This window comes from Corylus avellana, chromosome ca8 (genome assembly GCF_901000735.1).
Source record: "Corylus avellana chromosome ca8, CavTom2PMs-1.0".
NCBI lineage: Eukaryota > Viridiplantae > Streptophyta > Magnoliopsida > Fagales > Betulaceae > Corylus > Corylus avellana.
Genome location: NC_081548.1, coordinates 3,794,654 through 3,813,059, shown reverse-complemented (window position 1 = coordinate 3,813,059; position 18,406 = coordinate 3,794,654). Strand labels below are relative to the sequence as shown.

Below are 18,406 nucleotides of genomic sequence, written 5' to 3'. Positions count from 1 at the left end.
TATAAGGTATTTAATTTATATTATGGGAGTGATTTTATGAGTTGAACTTGGCGTATAGGTTAAAAGAGATGGAATACATTGCTAAATTTCCATGTAAACAAAACAACCCCCACCTTCTTCCAAAAGCAAAACCGAAAACCAAAAACGAGAAAACCGCTACCTGGAATCTGGTTTTTATTTGGTGGGAGAATATAACAGAGAAACCCCACTTCTAGGCACAAATACATTGCATGTGGTGACACTTGCGTGTATCGTCATGTACAGAAACCCCATTCCCCTCACAATAAAAGCTACCGATAGACCCACACCCCACCGTTCATTTTTCTCCACTCTTTTCTCCTTCTCCCTCGTTCTCCTCGCCTCTCTTTTTGCCCTATCTGATAGGGTTTTCATGTCCTCCTAGATCCCAAATCTCTCATGAACTCCGGCTTTGAAGCTCTCTACGTCGTCCTGTCTGCCTTAGTATTCTTTGGGTGTCTTTTTTTTGCTCTCTTCGGAGGGTTATCGGGTGGAAACAGGTGCAGATTCGACCTCCCACGGTTTTTTGAGCTACACCCATGTCTAAGCTCTTCGGTTTCAGTGGTAAGCTTTCGATTATTTCACCTACTTGTTTCAAATTTCATGTTTTTACGTTGAATATATATGTGGGTGTGTTTGAAATATCTGTTTCTGAGGTTGTTTAGCTGGTATGGTTGTAGATCAGAATCAGATACGTAGTTTTGATTTTTGAGATGGGTCTCGTTGGTTTTGGGAGTTGTTGGATCGTTGGGTCAACTTTTCTTGTGAAATTCATGGACATATCGGGCTAGTTGTTTCGTAAATTTGTGGTTGATCAGGCGGGTTTGTTGGTCTCTGTGATGTTTTGGGTTATGGTTTCTTGAGTAATTTAAGGCTTTACTTTAGAGCTTTTATCTGTTTGTGGGTTTCATATGATTACAGTTAGCTCTTGTTGAGTTTGTTGAGCTGGTTTACTTTTGGATCGGGTGTTCTTAGTGTTGATCATATGACTTTTGAGTCTTATGTTGGTGTTTTGTTAAGAAAATTTTTATTTTGTTGAAGTAGATGTAGTTGGATTTATGTATTAGAGGTGAGATAACCGCTTCTTTATGTTGGATCTGATAAGAGATCTTAGATTATGATCTCTGTTTTAGTCTATGGAGCTGTGTTGGTATTGGAGCCGTGATTTTTTTGGTTTATAAGAAAAGAGGGAAAAGGAAAGTAGTGAGTTTCATGATTTATGTTGTTTGTTTCCTATAAATGTAATAGTTGGGTTAGGCAAGCTGCATGGAGTATTTATGTTCTGTTGGGCCGTTATAGCAAAAATTCTAATATAGAAATTCTGTAATTTCTTCTCTTCTTTACCTTTTCTGAGTAAGTATGCTGTACATAAGGGATCACTAATTGTTTGTATACAAATTTAATTGACACATACACACGTTCTGATATTCATCTGGATGTGGATTGTGAAATTATTGAATGCAGAATATTATTTGGATTATTCTGTTAGAATATTTTGTCTGAATTGTATTGGTTTTGGGTTCTCAGGAGATGATGATTTTTGCCGTCGGGGGTCAATATACCCTAACCCCAAGGAATCTAGCCTCTTTTTGTCACTTGGTCGTCATGTGGATGTCTATTTTCCTTCTCGCAAGAGGTCTCGCATTAGCGCTCCGTTTGTCTTCAGTGGAGAAAGGGTTGAGCAGAAGAAGCAGGTCTCTATTGATGTTCTACCAGATGAATGCCTCTTTGAGATATTCAGGAGGTTGCCTGGAGGCCAGGAGAGGAGTGCCTGTGCCTCTGTTTCCAAGCGTTGGCTTACTCTTTTAAGCAATATCTGTAGGGATGAACTCTGCAGCAACTCAACCCCTGAATATTTGAAGCCCGAGGCAAAGAGTGCTGAGAATAAGGCCGAAGATCAGGAAATTGAGAGTGATGGATACCTTTCTAGGAGCTTGGAAGGGAAGAAGGCAACAGATGTTAGACTTGCTGCCATTGCTGTTGGAACTGCTAGTCGTGGTGGTTTGGGAAAGCTTATGATCCAGGGAAGCAATTCTGCTCGCAGGGTGACTGACGTTGGTCTCAGGGCAATTGCCCGTGGCTGCCCTTCTCTGAGGGTGCTTTCTCTGTGGAATCTTTCTTCTGTAGGAGATGAAGGTCTGTGTGAGATTGCTAATGGGTGTCACCTGCTTGAAAAGCTTGAACTTTGCCAGTGCCCTGAAATTACTGAAAAGGCTTTGCTTGCAGTTGCCAAACACTGTCCTAATCTGACTGATTTAACAATAGAGTCCTGTTCAAAAATCGGGAATGAAGGCCTGCAAGCTATCGGGCGCTGCTGCCCCAATCTGAAGTCCATCTCCATTAAAGATTGCCCCCTTGTTGGAGATCAAGGTGTTGCTAGTTTATTAGCTTCCGCCTCTTATGTCCTAACTAAGGTGAAGCTGCAGGCGTTGAACATTACTGATGTGTCTCTGGCTGTTATTGGACACTATGGCAAGGCTGTAACTGATCTTGCCCTCATTAGCCTTCCAAATGTGAGTGAAAGGGGCTTCTGGGTCATGAGCAATGGTCATGGGTTGCAGAAATTGAAATCCTTCTCAATTACATCCTGCCGAGGGGTAACAGATACAGGACTTGAAGCTGTGGGTAAAGGTTGCCCAAATTTAAAACAGTTCTGTCTCCGCAAGTGTGCGTTGTTTTCTGATAGTGGGCTGGTCTCTTTTGCCAAAGCTGCAGGGTCACTTGAGAGCCTGCAATTGGAAGAGTGCCACAGGATCACCCAAGTTGGGTTTTTTGGTTTACTAAACTGTGGTGCAAAATTGAAGGCTCTTGCTATGGTGAACTGCTTGGGTATTAAGGATCAAAATATGGGGTTGCATCTGCCATCTCCTTGCAAATCCATGCGATCATTGTCCATCCAAAGCTGCCCTGGGTTTGGTAATGCTAGCCTGGCAGTGTTGGGGAAGTTGTGTCCTCAACTGCAGCATTTGGATTTGAGTGGGCTTCAGGGAATAACAGATGCTGGGTTTCTCCCACTGCTTGAGAACTTTGAGGCTGGTCTGGTAAAGGTTAATCTTGGTGGTTGCGTGAATCTGACAGACAAAGTGGTCTCATCTTTGGCCGAGCTGCATGGTTGGACTCTTGAAATGCTAAATCTAGATGGCTGTTGGAAGATCAGTGATTCAAGCATGGTTGCAATAGCAGAAAACTGCCCATTGCTTGGTGATCTTGATGTTTCAAAGTGCATGATCACAGATTGTGGGATTGCAGCGCTGGCCCGGGCAAACCAGCTCAATCTCCAGATACTCTCACTTTCAGGTTGCTCTTTGATAACCGACAAAAGCTTGCCTGCCTTGGTGAAATTGGGTCAGAACCTCATGGGGTTGAATCTCCAACACTGCAATGCAACCAGCATTAGCACAGTTGACCTGCTTGTGGAGCAGCTATGGAGGTGTGACATCCTTCACTAAGCAGGGAATGACGTGTTGAAACCCCCCATTCCTGATTCATGGAAGGACGGGGTTGAACTAATCAGGTCTCAGAATTCCACTCGGGTTTTGCTAGTAGCAGGTTATGTATTTTTTTGGGTCCATCAGCTATGGGTCTTCAGTAATTCAGTCACCCGGTTCCCTTTTCCAGGGAGTACAGCCATCAACACTTTTTACAGGTTTCCTTTATTGGGAATCTGTTGCCAGTTTTTTTGCTCCAAGTAATGGGGCTTCATTTTGTCATGGCTGTATTTCCCTGAGAACATAGTTACCGAGTTCTGAAACTATATGGTTTCTTTCTAATTGTCATGGTTTTTGTATTGCTGGGTGTCAGCACCTGGTGTTTTTAGCCTAGTCTTCATGCATGTGCTAGGCTATTATTCTCCCCTTCCAAGTCCTTTTTTACACTTCTTCGCCAGTTGTGAGTCTGTCTATTGTATTTTACCGAGTCTTTCACGTTTTTGAACCTTTGTGTTCTGCACGTGATGGTTGGGTCTCTGTTTTCCTCAAAGGGCAGGTTATGTTCCTTGGTCAATTACTGTGATGGTTTGCCTTTGACAGTTTGAAATTTTTGATGCCTTGTGTTTCTGGGGCTTTGGCCGTGGCAGATGGGTTTATACATAGTCTGCCATGACAACCTCTTCCTCACGGAGGGTTGTTTTTTTTTCACCAAGCTCCTGGTTTTTAAGGCTTCGATTGTTTCCAAACTCTGCTCTGCAACCTCATGTAATGAAAAAATTGTTATCTGCCCTTTGTGTTGTATGCATTCCACCCTATTCCGGGGAAGATAAATAAAAATTTGCAGTCTTTGTATTTCGATGTAGCTGTAAATGAATTGAATTCTGTCGTGTGCCTCTTGCTTTTTACTCTCGCTCTGCATGCAATTATCAAATGATTTGCTGTATTTGATCAGAATCTGGGACACTTGGAAGTAAAAGTGACAACTTGAGGCCTACTGTCTACTGTATGCTGTCATGTGCTAGCTGTCTGCTGCCACTGCTCTCTGACATGCAAAACATGGAGTTAACAGTATTTTCTTTTTTAGGCGAAAATTCTGGAAAAGTTAGCTCAGCCATTTCACTTCTATTGGAAGTCCCTGAATTCCATTATTTCCTTTGATGGGAAACTTGAAAACGAAGTAAGAGAGATTTAAAGCTGATTTTCAATTGGAGTGTAGGGTTATAATTTTCCATGTGGAGTGATAATCACTAAACAGAGATCATTGAGGATAAGGATCTCCAGCACAGCAAGAGGGTTCACATGGAACCCTCGTTTCTAAGTAGATTGCTAGACAATAATTGTGTTGTGGGTAATGGACATTGTCACATACATTAGATTTAATGAGATAAGGTTAGATGAAAGTGTAGTATTAAATATTCATTTAATGGGTGATATTTAGTATTTTTTTAATCTAATCATTGAATTTGTAGGATCCCACACATTCAATTAGTCTTGCAAAATCAATGGTTGAAGAAAGATGAAAGAGAAATTTCTTCTTTTTTTTTTTTTTTGGCATTTGGAGTAGAGATGGCAATCGCGTGTCAGGTAGGTTTAAGTTATGTTTGAGATATGTTTATAAAATTATATATGTCAATTTTAATTCAATATATTTAATAAAAGGAAAAAAATATAAAAAAGTATCATAAATTAACAATCGTTTATGATAGAGCCTTATAATGTTCAAACGGTATTAAAGTAGCCTATCAAACTATCAAAATGTATCAAAAATGTCACTTATTTTTTTATATTCATGTAATACCTTTATTCTTTTAACAAATAAAATAATAAACTAATTGTAGAAAAAAAAAAAAAAACCAATGGTCGAATAAATACAAAAAAAAAAAAAAAAAAAAGTTTTTTTGAATAAATAAATAATTAGTCACTGTAATTGGCGTACGAAAGTAAAATAAAAAGTTCTTGAGATATTCCAAAAATAATAATTTAGTCCTTATAGTCAAATTTCGTTAAAAAATTATTTTTATTCGACCATTGATTTTTTTTTTTTTTGTATTCTTAAAAAATTGGTTGGTTTTTAATATTTTTTAATTATTTAATTTGTTATAAGAATAGCGGTATTATAGGAATATAAAAAAAAATAATAATAATAAGTGACCTTTTTAATACATTTTGATAGTTTGATGATTTATTTTAGTACATTTTAAATATTATGAAGCTCTACCACAAATAACTGTTAATTTGATGAGTTTTTTATATTTTTTCCTTAATAATTTTATATTTAGTTTGTTTCGAGTGGGATTGAGAACGTTGCATCTGGTTCATCGGGAAACGTGTGCATTTTGTGAAGAGCAAGTGTAGCCGCAAATGATGAAGAAGAAAGGAAGATAGATAGATAGATAGATGCATTGATAGAGTCAGTCATAGATGTTGGTGCAGATGGATTAGGAAAATGTGGTGTTGTTGGAAGGAAATAGTATGTATGGAATAAAGTAAGTAATCATCGTATCTTCCTTGTAGGATCCTGTTTCCACCACCTAATTCCTAGGACTTTGACTATTTTTTTATGGGATTCTACGTTTTTGTTTTAACTATTTTTGACTTTTTCAAATCATGTCTCCAAAGCTGTCATCATGTTTTGTCATGCAACTTTTCATACAATGTATAGAGACCAATTAGAACCATAGGAGGAACCAACTTTTATTAAAAAATAAATAAATAAAGAAAAATTCAGATTGATGAAGATCCTCTAAAGGAAGTTAGAATGAAAAAGACAAAGTTTCTTCTAAATTAAGTTGAAAATAAAAAAAATTATTTTGTTTGTTAAATTGACATCTATTTTCGTTATACATGCAATTTTTACATGTGTCTTTAATAGGGATAATTTTACTTTAAACTATTGAATGATCTTGTAATTTGAGAAAACTCCTTAATATTCAAATCCTCTCGATTTGGACCTGTGAACTTTCAATTGTAATCAATTTGAACCCCTCCGTCAGATTTAACCGGTAACTTCTAACGGCAAAACTTAAAAAGACCAAAATATCTCTGATTTTAATTTTACAACTTTTTTTTTTTTAATTTGAAATTAAGGGTAAATTCGAAATTTTATAAAAAAGTCGAATATAAACGTCATTGTCTCACTTTGGAATGGTTTAAATTTATTGCAGTTAAAAGTTCAAGGGTCTAATTAAGAGGTTTTAAACATTAAAAAAATATTCTTAAATTGCGTGATAATTCAGCAGTTTAAAGTAAAAAATTTTTAATAAAAACATATCAAAGTTAACGTAAAAAATTTGAAATTCTGACCCAATTTTTGTGGGATCTGATTCCGTCAAAAATTTGAAATTCTGACCCAATTTTTGTGGGATCTGTTTCTTTGTGTCTTTTACTTTACGAAATCTTATAATAAGTTGAAAAAAAATCAGCTTGGCAGATCCCAAATGAATCATGGTGAAATGGTTTTTCTTCTTTTGTATAAGGTGGGCTTGATCGATTTGATAGGTTGACGATAAGAAAAAAGAAGTATTCATTACTCTGTGATATGAATAATATATTCTTTTATAAATTTCTTCTATAAAGTGTTAGAATATTTATTTATTTTGGGTTACATTGATCATGAGTTTTTTTTTTTTTTTACATGTCTATACAAGGGAAGGAGAAGAAAAAATTCAAACAAGTGACTTCTATTTCATGAGACATGATCGACACCAGATTGAACTGTCCATTAGAGACCATTGATCATGAGTTTTAGTTGCTATATAGTCTAAAATCATTAGCCCAAATATTGAGTTATTGGGCTTTATTTACTATAGTTGTGTACGGATTAGATTTCTTACTAGACATGGGAAATAGCATGTAGGTTTGTAGATTTTTTTATTATTATTTTTTTTTATAATTTTCTTAACATGTTCATGCAAGAGGGAGAGATGAATTCGAACTAGAGGCTTCCACTTTATGGAGCGTGATCTCCAGTCAATTAAACTACCACTTGAGAACACTAGGGTTAGAAAACTTAAGACACTGTGATTCAACAAAATAAAAAATAAAAAATAATTATTTTTATAGCTTATGTTTGCATCACATCAATGCAAGAAATTATGAATGTGGGTCAAATTAGCAATGGTAATTCATCTTTGTATTTTGGGTTTGGGACTGAAAATGGTAGGTCAGAGATACCAATTGTAGCTATCACCTAAGTGTGACCATAGTAGCACCTAAACGCTAGAAGCCACATAGGAGGGGCCTAGACGGTAAGAACCGCAAACACTCTCTCAAGTCTGACTTAAACCCAGCCTCATCAGGATATCAATGAAAATCCAAGGTGGCAAATAGTAATCAAGCATATGTGAAAATACTCCATTGCGAAAATTCGAACTAACGCCCTAGTACATACTCTGACCACTTGAGAATTTTGTTAAGTTATTGAACCACCACCCTTGATAGTAGGTATAAAACTATATAAGTCAACCATAATTCACCCCCTTTAATTAAATAGGTCAAACTCTTTAATTATAACTTACTAATTTCTTGTCTCTAATTGGTAGCTCAATCGACTATAAATCACGCCTAATGAAGTGAAAGTCACTACCAAAAAAAAAAAAAACTAACTAACTAATTTCTTATTAAATTAGTAAGTCAATGATAGTTCTTTATTGTTGTAGCCGGCTGCCAAATCCCTTGAAGTTGAAGCCTCCACAATCAAATTTGAGTAGATAGGAAGGAATGAGAAATAAAATGGAGCTACGGCGCCGCCACACACATAAAAAGTCGGAAAAGACATGAGAGTAAATTGGATAAGCTTTGAACATTTTTACCCATAATGATGTCATTTAAACTGTTACCTTTTAAAGACAGTAAAAGGATAAACGTTCGAAAAACTGTTTTTTAAAGGTCAAGTAAAAAAAAAAAAAAAAATTGGTTAACCTTCTGGATAGGATTAAAAGCAAATTACACATATGTCCTCAAATTAACACTTAATTTGTAATGTCATTCTAAACTAAAGATTACATTAATGTCTTTCAAATTAGATGTGCTATACATCCTCTCTTCATTCTTCTAATTTTTAAAATCACCATGGGAGCTGTGGGGTCATATGTGAGCCTCACAGATTCAATACTGATTTTTATAAGTGGGAGGATGGAAGAAGAACAAGAGAAAGAAATGAAGCATTTTTCCTTTCAAACTACCAAAAATTTGTAATGTTTTCTTTTGTCTTGTAAAAAGACAAACAATACCCTTAAAAAATAGAGGAAAAAAAACATTGACGCTTTGTTTGGTTTGCGGAATGCGTATTCCATTAAGAAATTGAATAGTTATTATTGAGAATAGAGAAAAGTGGAATTGAATAGTTATTCATATTCTTTAGTCTGGTAACAACATGAATGCTTTAGTTGGAATTAAATCAAAATTACTAAAAACCCTACATTAATTTTTTTTTTTTCAACTCATATTAGAAAATAAAAAATAAAAAATAAAAAATAAAAAACCTAAAAAATATAGTGGGTGGTCGGCCACCCACTTTAATTTTCATGTTTTATATTCTTCCTTTTTTTTCTTTTTTAAGTTTAAAGAAAAAAAATATGGATGTTCGTGAAAAATGTATTCAATTCTTTAAAGAATAACTATTTTTCTCATTATTTAGAGGAATAATTATTATTGTGTATAAGGGATTAGTAATTCTCACAGGAATAACTATTCTTACGAATAAACTCTTACCAAATAAAAGAATGATTATTCTATAAAAATAGTCATTCAATTTCAGAGGTTTATTCCGCAAACCAAACGGATAGTGTCACCACTTTCTTTTTTTTTTATTTTTTATTTTTTATTTTTTAAAAATAATAATAATAATTTTTTAAGTGCATTTTTGTCATTTAGCATCGGCAGTGAGTAGTCTATTATTCGGGTTTTTGAATGTCTATTGATAGAGATGAATCATTTATTTCGGGAAGCGTTGATATTCTCTTTTATTTTTTAATTCTAATTTTAATCATTGACAAATAAAAGAGTGAAAAAAAAAAAATATATAGAAATATGATCAAATAATATGCAAACGAAAAATATTTTATAACTTATTAACACATTCTTAATAACAGACTTACAAATTTAGGAATGTTTACCAAAGAAAAACATGTTTTCTTGCATTTTCCCGTTCATTTCAAGTATATTTTTATTGAAGTAAAATAAATAAAATATGCCAATTCAGCAAAAATATAAATTAAATGGACGCCAAGATAAAAAAAAAAAAAAAAAAAAAAAAAAAAAGCTTTAAATTTAGCGGCAGTGCGCGGAGGGTCAACCAGCTACGAGGAGGGCCCACCGCTCGCAATGACGCGTGCTTGAAAAAGAGCACGTGTTTCCCGTACTGTGACTTTTCCGTCTCACCGCTCGATCAATGAGCCGAGAAATATCCGACGTGTCTTCCATCTTCTATAAAATGCCTGCTGAACAAAATACATTCAAAAGACCGAAGAAATAATAAATAATAATAGTAAAGAAAAAAAAAACAACAGAAAAATAAGAAAATGCTTCTGAAAAGCGCTTCCGCGCCGATCCTGACTCCGGAATCGGATATGGGTTACCGGTTCACGATCACGCGGTGCGTATCCATGTCTCTGTCGACGATAAAGAACTGTAAAACGACGTCGGACGGCAACCTCAGGCCCTGGAGTCGGGCTCTACCGAGGATGGCGACGGCGTCGTTGAGGGACTCTCTGGGGTTGGATGAAGGGTGTCATGGTGGTGGCGGCGGTGTCGGTGGTGGTAGGAATGGCGGTGGTGGAGATGGGAGTGAAGGGAAACGGGAATGGGATAATAATGGGAGTGAGAGCATGGATGGGTATTACCAGAAGATGATCGGAGCCTACCCCGGTGACGCTCTCCTCCTCGGAAACTATGCCAGGTTTTTAAAAGAGGTAAACCCCTGACCCCGAGAGTGATATGCAATAATATAAAATTAAACGATTAAATTCATTTCTGGGTTGTCGTTTGGCTTCATTTTGGGTGTGTTTTATTGAGGTTTCTGGGTTCAGGTACGAGGTGATATTGTGAAGGCTGAAGAGTACTGTGAAAGAGCAATTCTGGCTAAACCGAGCGATTCAAATGTATTGTGTCTCTATGGAGATTTGATATGGCAGAGACATAAGGATGCTCCTCGTGCTCAGTCCTACTTTGATCAAGCCATTCACTCTGCCCCTCATGACTGGTAAAAACCATGACAGAAATTTGGGTGTTTTTTCATCGACTTCCTTAAATATTGTCTTCTGCATATCCTTTATCAACTGGGTTTGGTTTGTTTTTTCATCTGTTGATGTTGTAAATATGGTTCGTTTGTGGATGCAGTTATGTTCTTGCTTCATATGCAAAATATCTTTGGGATGCCGGAGAAGAAGATGATGATGATGATGATGAGCATGAAGATTATGGAATAAGCGGCACTCTGAAATGTACATCTCCGGCCAATGTATCCCGAGGATGTCCTCCGACACCTGTTTTGGTGGCTCCTCCTTCAGCTTAAACCATATATTAATTATTACACAGCAGAGAGTGATTTTTAACTTTTTTATCCTGGAATGTTTTAAGGGTTCCTTATCCTGTTACAGATTCCTATCTCTATCCCCACTCCCATTCCCCCCGTACCATTCTTGTCTTGTATTGAAGGTTTACTCTCCTCCTTGCCCTTCACAGATGTTTTCAACTCAACTTTTCCTGTGGCCTGTGATTTCCCTATCTAATCCTATTCCAAGAGATACTTGGCTTCCACCCTGTTGTCTCTATTGCTTGGCTGCATTATCTATCTCATGCTCCTCTACTCGTTTGGTTCATGTAATCCAAATTCATTTAATTAAACAAGTTACTCTTTAATTAACATGTTAATTTCATGTTGAATTTACTAATCTCGTGTTAAGTTCATACAAGGTTAACAAGTCTTCGTCTCAAGAATTGCCAACTCTAAATCTTACGTATCAAATTTAATTTGTGTTAAGACATGATATAAAACTATAATTCACTTAATTAAACGAGTTAAACTCTTTAATCTTAACTCGCTAATTTCATGTTATGGTTGTGATGAATTGACGGATTGCCGACCCTACTTATCTCTTCTTTGTTCTACTTCTACACTCTTCATGTTCAATGCCCCTTCCACAATGATCCCAAATTTTCGGATTGGAGGGGGGAAAAGAGAGAAGAAAATATAATAAAGTGAAATGGACCATATTCCTTGCTTGGATCCTATGAGTAAAACCCACCTTTTTATTTGTAGCGAGATTTATAAATGATGCAAAACAAGGAAAAAGTTGAAACAGTCGTCAAAGTCCCAACACAAAATCAGCCTCCGTTAACAATAATACCCCAGTTGTTCAACAGAAAAGGCTTAAACGGACAATATATTCCATCCTGAACTATATCTAATGGCAAATTCTCCCAAAATTTTCCCTAAATATTTCCAAAGACCAGGCAACTAACGCATTCTTGAACAATTATAGATTAAAGTAACAACAACCTGACAAATAGTTACATACACAGTGCTGCAAGCTGGAATGCAAACTCAACCGTGAAAGCAAGCACACAAAATGACCAATGCTGCTGACTATGGACAGGACGACATCACAAACCATAATGAAAATCCTTGATGCCTTCATCGTCAAATAATTCAGGTCTTAAACCTCTTATTTTCAGGAACTAGACGGCTCCGTATGCGCACATCCCATTCTATTGATGCATTTTTTTTTTTTAATGCTCCAATGGTGTCGGTTCTTGAATCAAGACGGATTGAGGCTGCTCTTCTACCACATAATCTTGATGTGCCTGAGTTTCACCTGCCTCAGCTGTGGGAACTGCCTCCTCCTGCTCTTGAGCAATGGATGGAGAACCATTTGTTACACTGGATACATCGATCTCCACTTCATCTGTTGCATTGGATATGGCAGTCTTCTCTTCGTTTGTTGCGTTGCGCAAGACGGTCTTTTTTTCATTCATTGCATGGGATAAGGCGGTATTTTCCCCATGTATAGCTTTTGATGATGTGGTCTTTTCTGCTGCATTAGTTGTTGCATTGGATGAAGTGGTCTTCTCAGAAGGCAGTCTAGGAAGAGACTTTCTTTGGGGCTTCTTTGGTTGGATGGGAGAAAGACCTCTGGCAGGGTTTTCCTTGGACACCTTCTCATCCAGACTTAGCCGACCTGTCCTAACACTGCCACTGTTCCCTTCAGTCTTTCGGCCAAGCTTGGGAGATTTAGCTCTTGTTGTTGGTATCTGCTTCAAAGTAATAAAGGAAATTTCAATAGAATAAAAATCCCACATGCAAACTGAAAAGAAAACCAGCAAATAATTGATTCTGCCACATAGCAGATAGGGGCAGCAAATAAGATCATCAAATTTAACATTAGGTATCCATTAAATACCTTGAAAAAAACCACCCACAGGGAAACTCACAAACATAAAGCAGCAAACCAGATGGCCTAAAAATTTGCTACTTGCAAGTTAATATAATAGTCTGGAACCATGACAAAGTACTAATAAGATATTCCCTGGAAAGTAAGTCCGCAAGCAAACTCCTGGCTGATTGTTTTAATGGTGGATAAGTGATAAGAAATATCTCAATTAAGGAAAATAAACCATTCAAACATTATTCATGCTTCCAGCATTACTTATAGTAGGCTGAAGATTCTTACATCAGTTAAGGATCAAAATGATATAACGTTCCACATCTATACTTAATTTTCTTATGTCTTCTTGCAACCATATGAAGTAATATAATAGCGCTATAGTAGACTGATAAGGCCATGGATTAATAGAAATAATAACTCCAAAAGCGAAAACTAAAATGGGATCAGACTGTTACTGTGTGCCTCAAGAATCCTTATATTGAACATCTGACATGTTAACACACAGGTTGCCAGGAATAAAAGGTACTTACAATCACCAGATACAGCCCCAATACTATCATTGCATTTATATAATAAATATGTCAACAAGAAAAGATAAATAATATAAAAATGAATGAAAGAGCCAAAGATACTTAGAGCAGTTCAAAGGCGCCTAAAACAACGGTCCTGTGTCAGCAGTTACAAATGCTATCTGATAACATGTCAACACCAATACTATCCATTTCATATAAATAACATGCCAAGAAGAAAAGAAAAAGAATACTATAATAAAGAAGAAAGAGCCAAAAATACTTAGAACAGTTCAAAGGGGCCTACAAAATTAATCCTGTGTCAGCAGCTACAAATTTCATCTGATAACTAGGAAAACGTTCAGAAAGTCTTGCATATTAAAAAACAGGAAGACACACCCATGGAATCCTATTTACCTTTACTAGCACCAATTCTATTGTAAAATCTAACAGAGCCTTTCACTCTTAATTAGGTACTCCAGCCGAGACTCTTTATAGAGAAACTTATATGAGATTTGGCGCTATCCATTACAAGGCAGTCATTAAAAAATAAAAAAGCAATGCAACTAGCACAACCTTATCCTGACAAGCTCAGTGTCCAATCCTAAATTGAGAACTTATAAAAAAAAATTAGCATCCAAGGCACACCCTACTCTCAAATCTTTTGGTTATGATTGTTAATGTATTTGGGTAAGTGTTTTGTGCTTCTAATTGAACAAGAATACAGTGCATTGGCAAACATAGCTTTTGTTTTTTCCCCTTTTCTGGTTCCCCAACTGCAAACCTTAAAAAGCAACTTGGGAAACAATACACAAACATTTTTTTTTTATTTGGCACCGGGTATCCGGAGCTTCGCTCCAACTAATCCTAGGGGTGCACAGGCCCTCGGCAAGGAGTTTACCGCAAGTGCACCTTGATTAATTCAAGGGTTGAAACCCCAGTCCAATGGCCCCAAGAAGCAATTTGCACTCAGTGGGTTTCAAACATAAGACCTTGAGGAGCATACTCAAAGTTCCAAGCTGTCCAACCACTGAGTCAACCCATTGAGGTTACAATACACAAACATATAACAACTTAAAAGCTTGTATAGGTCTTACAAATCATACAAACAAGCATGCCCCTAGAATTTAGCTAGAGAATGTATCTGGTATCACATGTTGTTTGTGCCAATATCCAGTCCTAAAGGCTGGAATTAACCAGCTTTTTCTATGTACAACAGTATCAAGCTTCATACTATGATCATTTTACCACACAAAAAGAAAAATTTATTTCAATCCATCAGTATCTTTCATATATAAGCAGTTAATGTGGAAAACCCAACAGCAGCAAAAAGCCCCAACTACTCCATGCAAAGGAACTTGAATATGTACACCAAAACAGGCTGGTGAGTTTGTTATTACATTGCCATACAATGGCATGTTTCAAGTTATGGATAGAAAAAATGCTTTACGCTAGATACCATTGTCATACAATATAAAAACTTACCTTCTTCAACTCCACCTTAGGAGGAGGAGGCTCCTGATAAAAGCTTGGCATGGGTGTTGCCTTAAAGGTCAAACTCTTCCTGAGCATCTTAATCTCAGCTTCTAGTGTTTCCTGCAAAGAAATAGAAAGTCTGGCATAGTGAGAACATATAGCATATACAAACAGCATTTTTACCACAGATCTACAAAAGTACCACCTTGGACTTGGCTTGCAAGTTATTCTTCTCTAATTCCTTGGCATGAATCTTTTCTTCAAGTTTAGTGTAGAACTGCACAACATAATAGTTGTATACATATATGAGTATAGATGCAGCTGGAGAAGACATAGTAATTGAAGAAGGGACAAGTTCAAAATTAACCTCTTTCCGTTTCTCGGCTCGTTCATCACACCTAAAGCTGAAGCCATAGTTTGGAAGTGCACCGACCTTGCGAGGTTTGCCATCTACTTCTGTGGGACTTCTATGAAGTAATTAAGAAGAAACAAACAGATATCGGTATATTATGATAAGCCATAAATGTCAACGAAGCCCAGTACATTCCTATTCTAACCACAGAAGACGAGAAACACATTCGAAAAGCAAAGGATACAAGGAAGGTTCTGGGTCTTCAACTTTACTACCAGATCCTTTTTTCAAGGGCTTCAGTTTTGCCTTATCCCTGTATCCAGGAAATCAAAGTTTACAAACCGCCACAGAAAATAGCTTATCAATTACCCTCATTGGAAATTAATATCAAAATAGAAAAGAAAAATAGTAAATTAATCAAACATTTCAAACTAGATGGTCAGCAAGAGCATCCTACATCCTGTCTCACAAACTCAACATTAATGTAAATTTGGAGTAAGACAGCTCCAACGCATAAGGCTTAGACAAGAAAATGAATCATAAGGGCAAGAAATACATACATGCCCACTTCAGACAACACTGCATCAGATTTTCCAGATTGCTGTTAGAAGCAGATACAGAGTGAAAATGATTATCAGCAACCACAGAGATGGTAACGAAGAATCAACCTAGATGAAGTGATACAAGTAGTATGCTGAATCAACTTAAGGCCATGCTACAAAAGCATGACACTAAATTACCTTGGCTAACTGAACCTGCCTGTCATTAAATGAGCTGCTTTTAGAAGGCTGTTTTGGGCGCGAATTCAAACCAACTGAACCATTTGAAGTAGATGTCTGGTCAACATCTTTTCCATCATTGCTCTTCATCACCAAAGCTGCTGAAGCACCTTTAAGGCTGGCGAGCTTCTCATTTTTGCTCTTGCCTTGAGCCTTATGAGGGTTGAATTTCTTTGAATGATCTGCATGTTTCACTTCCCCGTCCTATTGCATGGGCACACAGGTTGAATTCAAATCAGAAGAGCTGATTTATCAAACCAACCAGACAAAATAATAACCGCCTACCTTAGACGTGGAGGGAACATTTGATCCCTCATTGATTTCCCCAGTAGATGAGTTAATAGTTGCATCACCATCCAATTTGACAACATTCTCTAAATTCCCATTTGGCACTGCAGTCCCTGAATTTTTACTGACAGTCCCATTTACATTATCTGGAACATTACCATCCTCTCCAGAAGCAGGAAGGTGCTCGTGCACGCCATTCTGATGGTTTGCCTCAAGCCCATCAATGGGTACAAGATTCTCTGAGTCCATCAATCCAAGGATACTAAAAAAATGTAAAGACAGATATAAGTATAAGCTTAAGCATTGAGGACATTTAGGAGAACTCATAAACAACAGGGTGCAAACAAGATAAACAGATACGACAGGAAATCTCCAAGCTGATAACCCTAAAAAAGATCTAGCATAATCTTCTCTTCCCAAATGGAATCTATGAGCTCGTGTCTCCCGCACTATCATGCTTGAAAAACAAATCGTTTAAATTTTCAAACCCAACACACAAACTATCAAATATGTGAATTCTGTCCAGCAGATCATGTGGTAATCATGATGCGTTAGATGTCTCTGTTAACAAACAAACATAAGTTCAAAAAGTGGGGCATTAATAACAAACCAATACACCACATCAGTGTACAAGCTACCCATTTAACCTCACTTGGCCACTGCGAAGAGTAAAAGAAGAATGCAAGATGTACAAAAATTTGAGACTCGAGTGGACAAAAACCTAATTTTAAACTTGATTTCATATTTTATTTTCCTCCACTTTCTCGGCTAGCAAACAATATATATCCAATTAGCGGCGCAACTAAGACACCAATCAATCGCGTCAGATGAAACTTCTACAATTAAACAACGAAGCCAAATAAGCAAGATAGAAGCAAATCAAATACAGTAAAAGAAAATTAATTTCCAAATCAACCATAAAACGCAAGCACATTTCCGAAGACAAAAGACTATCATTTCACATTGATCTACTATATACACCAACATGTAACAAATCTTCTTCACAAAAACCAACTCACTGCTCGTTTGCAGAGTAAATAAGAGAAAACAACACTCCGAATCTCAGTCTAGATTACTCAGACTTCGATTTTCGAAAACAAAAAACAACCACAAGAGAAACCATTAGATTCAGAACCTTCTTCCGCTTCCGTTCATTTTCTCGGCAACCAAACGGAAGCGCAAGATACTTCAAAACCGTAACGCCTCACCTCGAAAAGCGTGCAATGATCAAATCTCCATTGATTTAGCCACACAGATTTGCCTAGAAGCCTTGAAAGATCTACGCGAGAGAGATAGAGAGGGTAATGAAGATGCTGACAACGGATCGGAGGATCCGAACTGGATCTGTCGGATTCAAACTTTGAAACTTTTGGTAATTTTCATTTTCGTTTCTTTTTTTCTTTTTTGTTTTTTTTTTTTTCTTTTTCTTCGTTAAATAATTATGGATTTGAAAGTTTGGAGAAATTGAAGGCTCAGAGGTGTTTCACGCCAATGAGTTTCCATTTCAAGGTCGGGTCACTCTCCCTGGAGAGACAGATATATACGGTTAGGTGGGGAATATACGGTTATACCATTTTTCAGGGAAATACGCACGGTTAAATAACTACCACTCTCTCCTCTACTTTTTCTGAAAACCAATAAAAACCAAATATTTACAGAAATAGATTATTGCTCCTTAATTTATGTGTTTATTATATATATATAAATTATGTTTTTATTCTTCTTTTATTTTTTTTATTTTTTATTTTTTAAGATATGTTGCAACAGAAAAGGGTAAGTTGATTAATGTATTTTAGGGATTTTTTTTGTTTGTTTGATAAAGCGTTTTAAAACAATTTTGAGTGGTTTGAACTGTTTGCTAATGTTTTTGTTTTAATAATAGAAAATAAAATACGGAATAAGAAAATTTTAACAAGCGGATTTTCTTTCAAGCTGGTGTCTTTAGAGCATGTGATTCTACATTAATTTTTAATAGAGAAATGATACGGTTTCTCTTGATGTTCTTTTGATCCTACGTGGATATTGAACTTACCACACGAATCACTTATAATTTTTTTAAAAGATAATATTCACGTAGGATCATGCGAACGCTAGAAGGAACCCTTGGATTTATCTTTATAATATTTGTGTGTTTAATGAACTAGATTGAAGGAAGATTTTATCTTATTCC

The 18,406-nt window shown here is 36.5% G+C and overlaps 3 protein-coding genes across 4 annotated transcripts; 2 read left to right on the top strand and 1 right to left on the bottom strand.

The window, feature by feature from the left end:
- The first annotated feature begins 237 nt into the window (after nucleotides 1-237).
- Nucleotides 238-4,302, top strand: LOC132189269 (EIN3-binding F-box protein 1). The gene is made up of 2 exons (XM_059603930.1): nucleotides 238-582; nucleotides 1,546-4,302. The coding sequence occupies exons 1-2, from the start codon at nucleotides 558-560 to the stop codon at nucleotides 3,465-3,467; spliced, it is 1,947 nt and encodes a 648-aa protein (XP_059459913.1). The 5' UTR covers nucleotides 238-557; the 3' UTR covers nucleotides 3,468-4,302.
- A 5,623-nt stretch (nucleotides 4,303-9,925) lies between these two features.
- LOC132189268 (uncharacterized) lies at nucleotides 9,926-11,229 on the top strand. The gene is made up of 3 exons (XM_059603928.1): nucleotides 9,926-10,357; nucleotides 10,475-10,647; nucleotides 10,785-11,229. Exons 1-3 carry the CDS (start codon nucleotides 9,968-9,970, stop codon nucleotides 10,957-10,959), a joined length of 738 nt encoding a protein of 245 aa, XP_059459911.1. The 5' UTR covers nucleotides 9,926-9,967; the 3' UTR covers nucleotides 10,960-11,229.
- Nucleotides 11,230-11,754: 525 nt separating this feature from the next.
- Nucleotides 11,755-17,754, bottom strand: LOC132189267 (protein WVD2-like 5). Of its 2 annotated transcripts, none has more exons than XM_059603926.1 (9): nucleotides 17,445-17,754; nucleotides 16,234-16,498; nucleotides 15,910-16,152; nucleotides 15,730-15,770; nucleotides 15,414-15,482; nucleotides 15,185-15,284; nucleotides 15,023-15,094; nucleotides 14,827-14,937; nucleotides 11,755-12,701 (listed from the first exon to the last, which is right to left on the bottom strand). In XM_059603926.1, the coding sequence occupies exons 2-9, from the start codon at nucleotides 16,483-16,485 to the stop codon at nucleotides 12,177-12,179; spliced, it is 1,413 nt and encodes a 470-aa protein (XP_059459909.1). In that variant the 5' UTR covers nucleotides 16,486-16,498; nucleotides 17,445-17,754; the 3' UTR covers nucleotides 11,755-12,176. The 2 variants fall into 2 exon arrangements, with proteins under 2 accessions (XP_059459909.1, XP_059459910.1); XM_059603927.1 differs by having other exon boundaries at nucleotides 11,755-12,698; nucleotides 17,445-17,753.
- Between the last annotated feature and the right edge of the window lie 652 nt (nucleotides 17,755-18,406).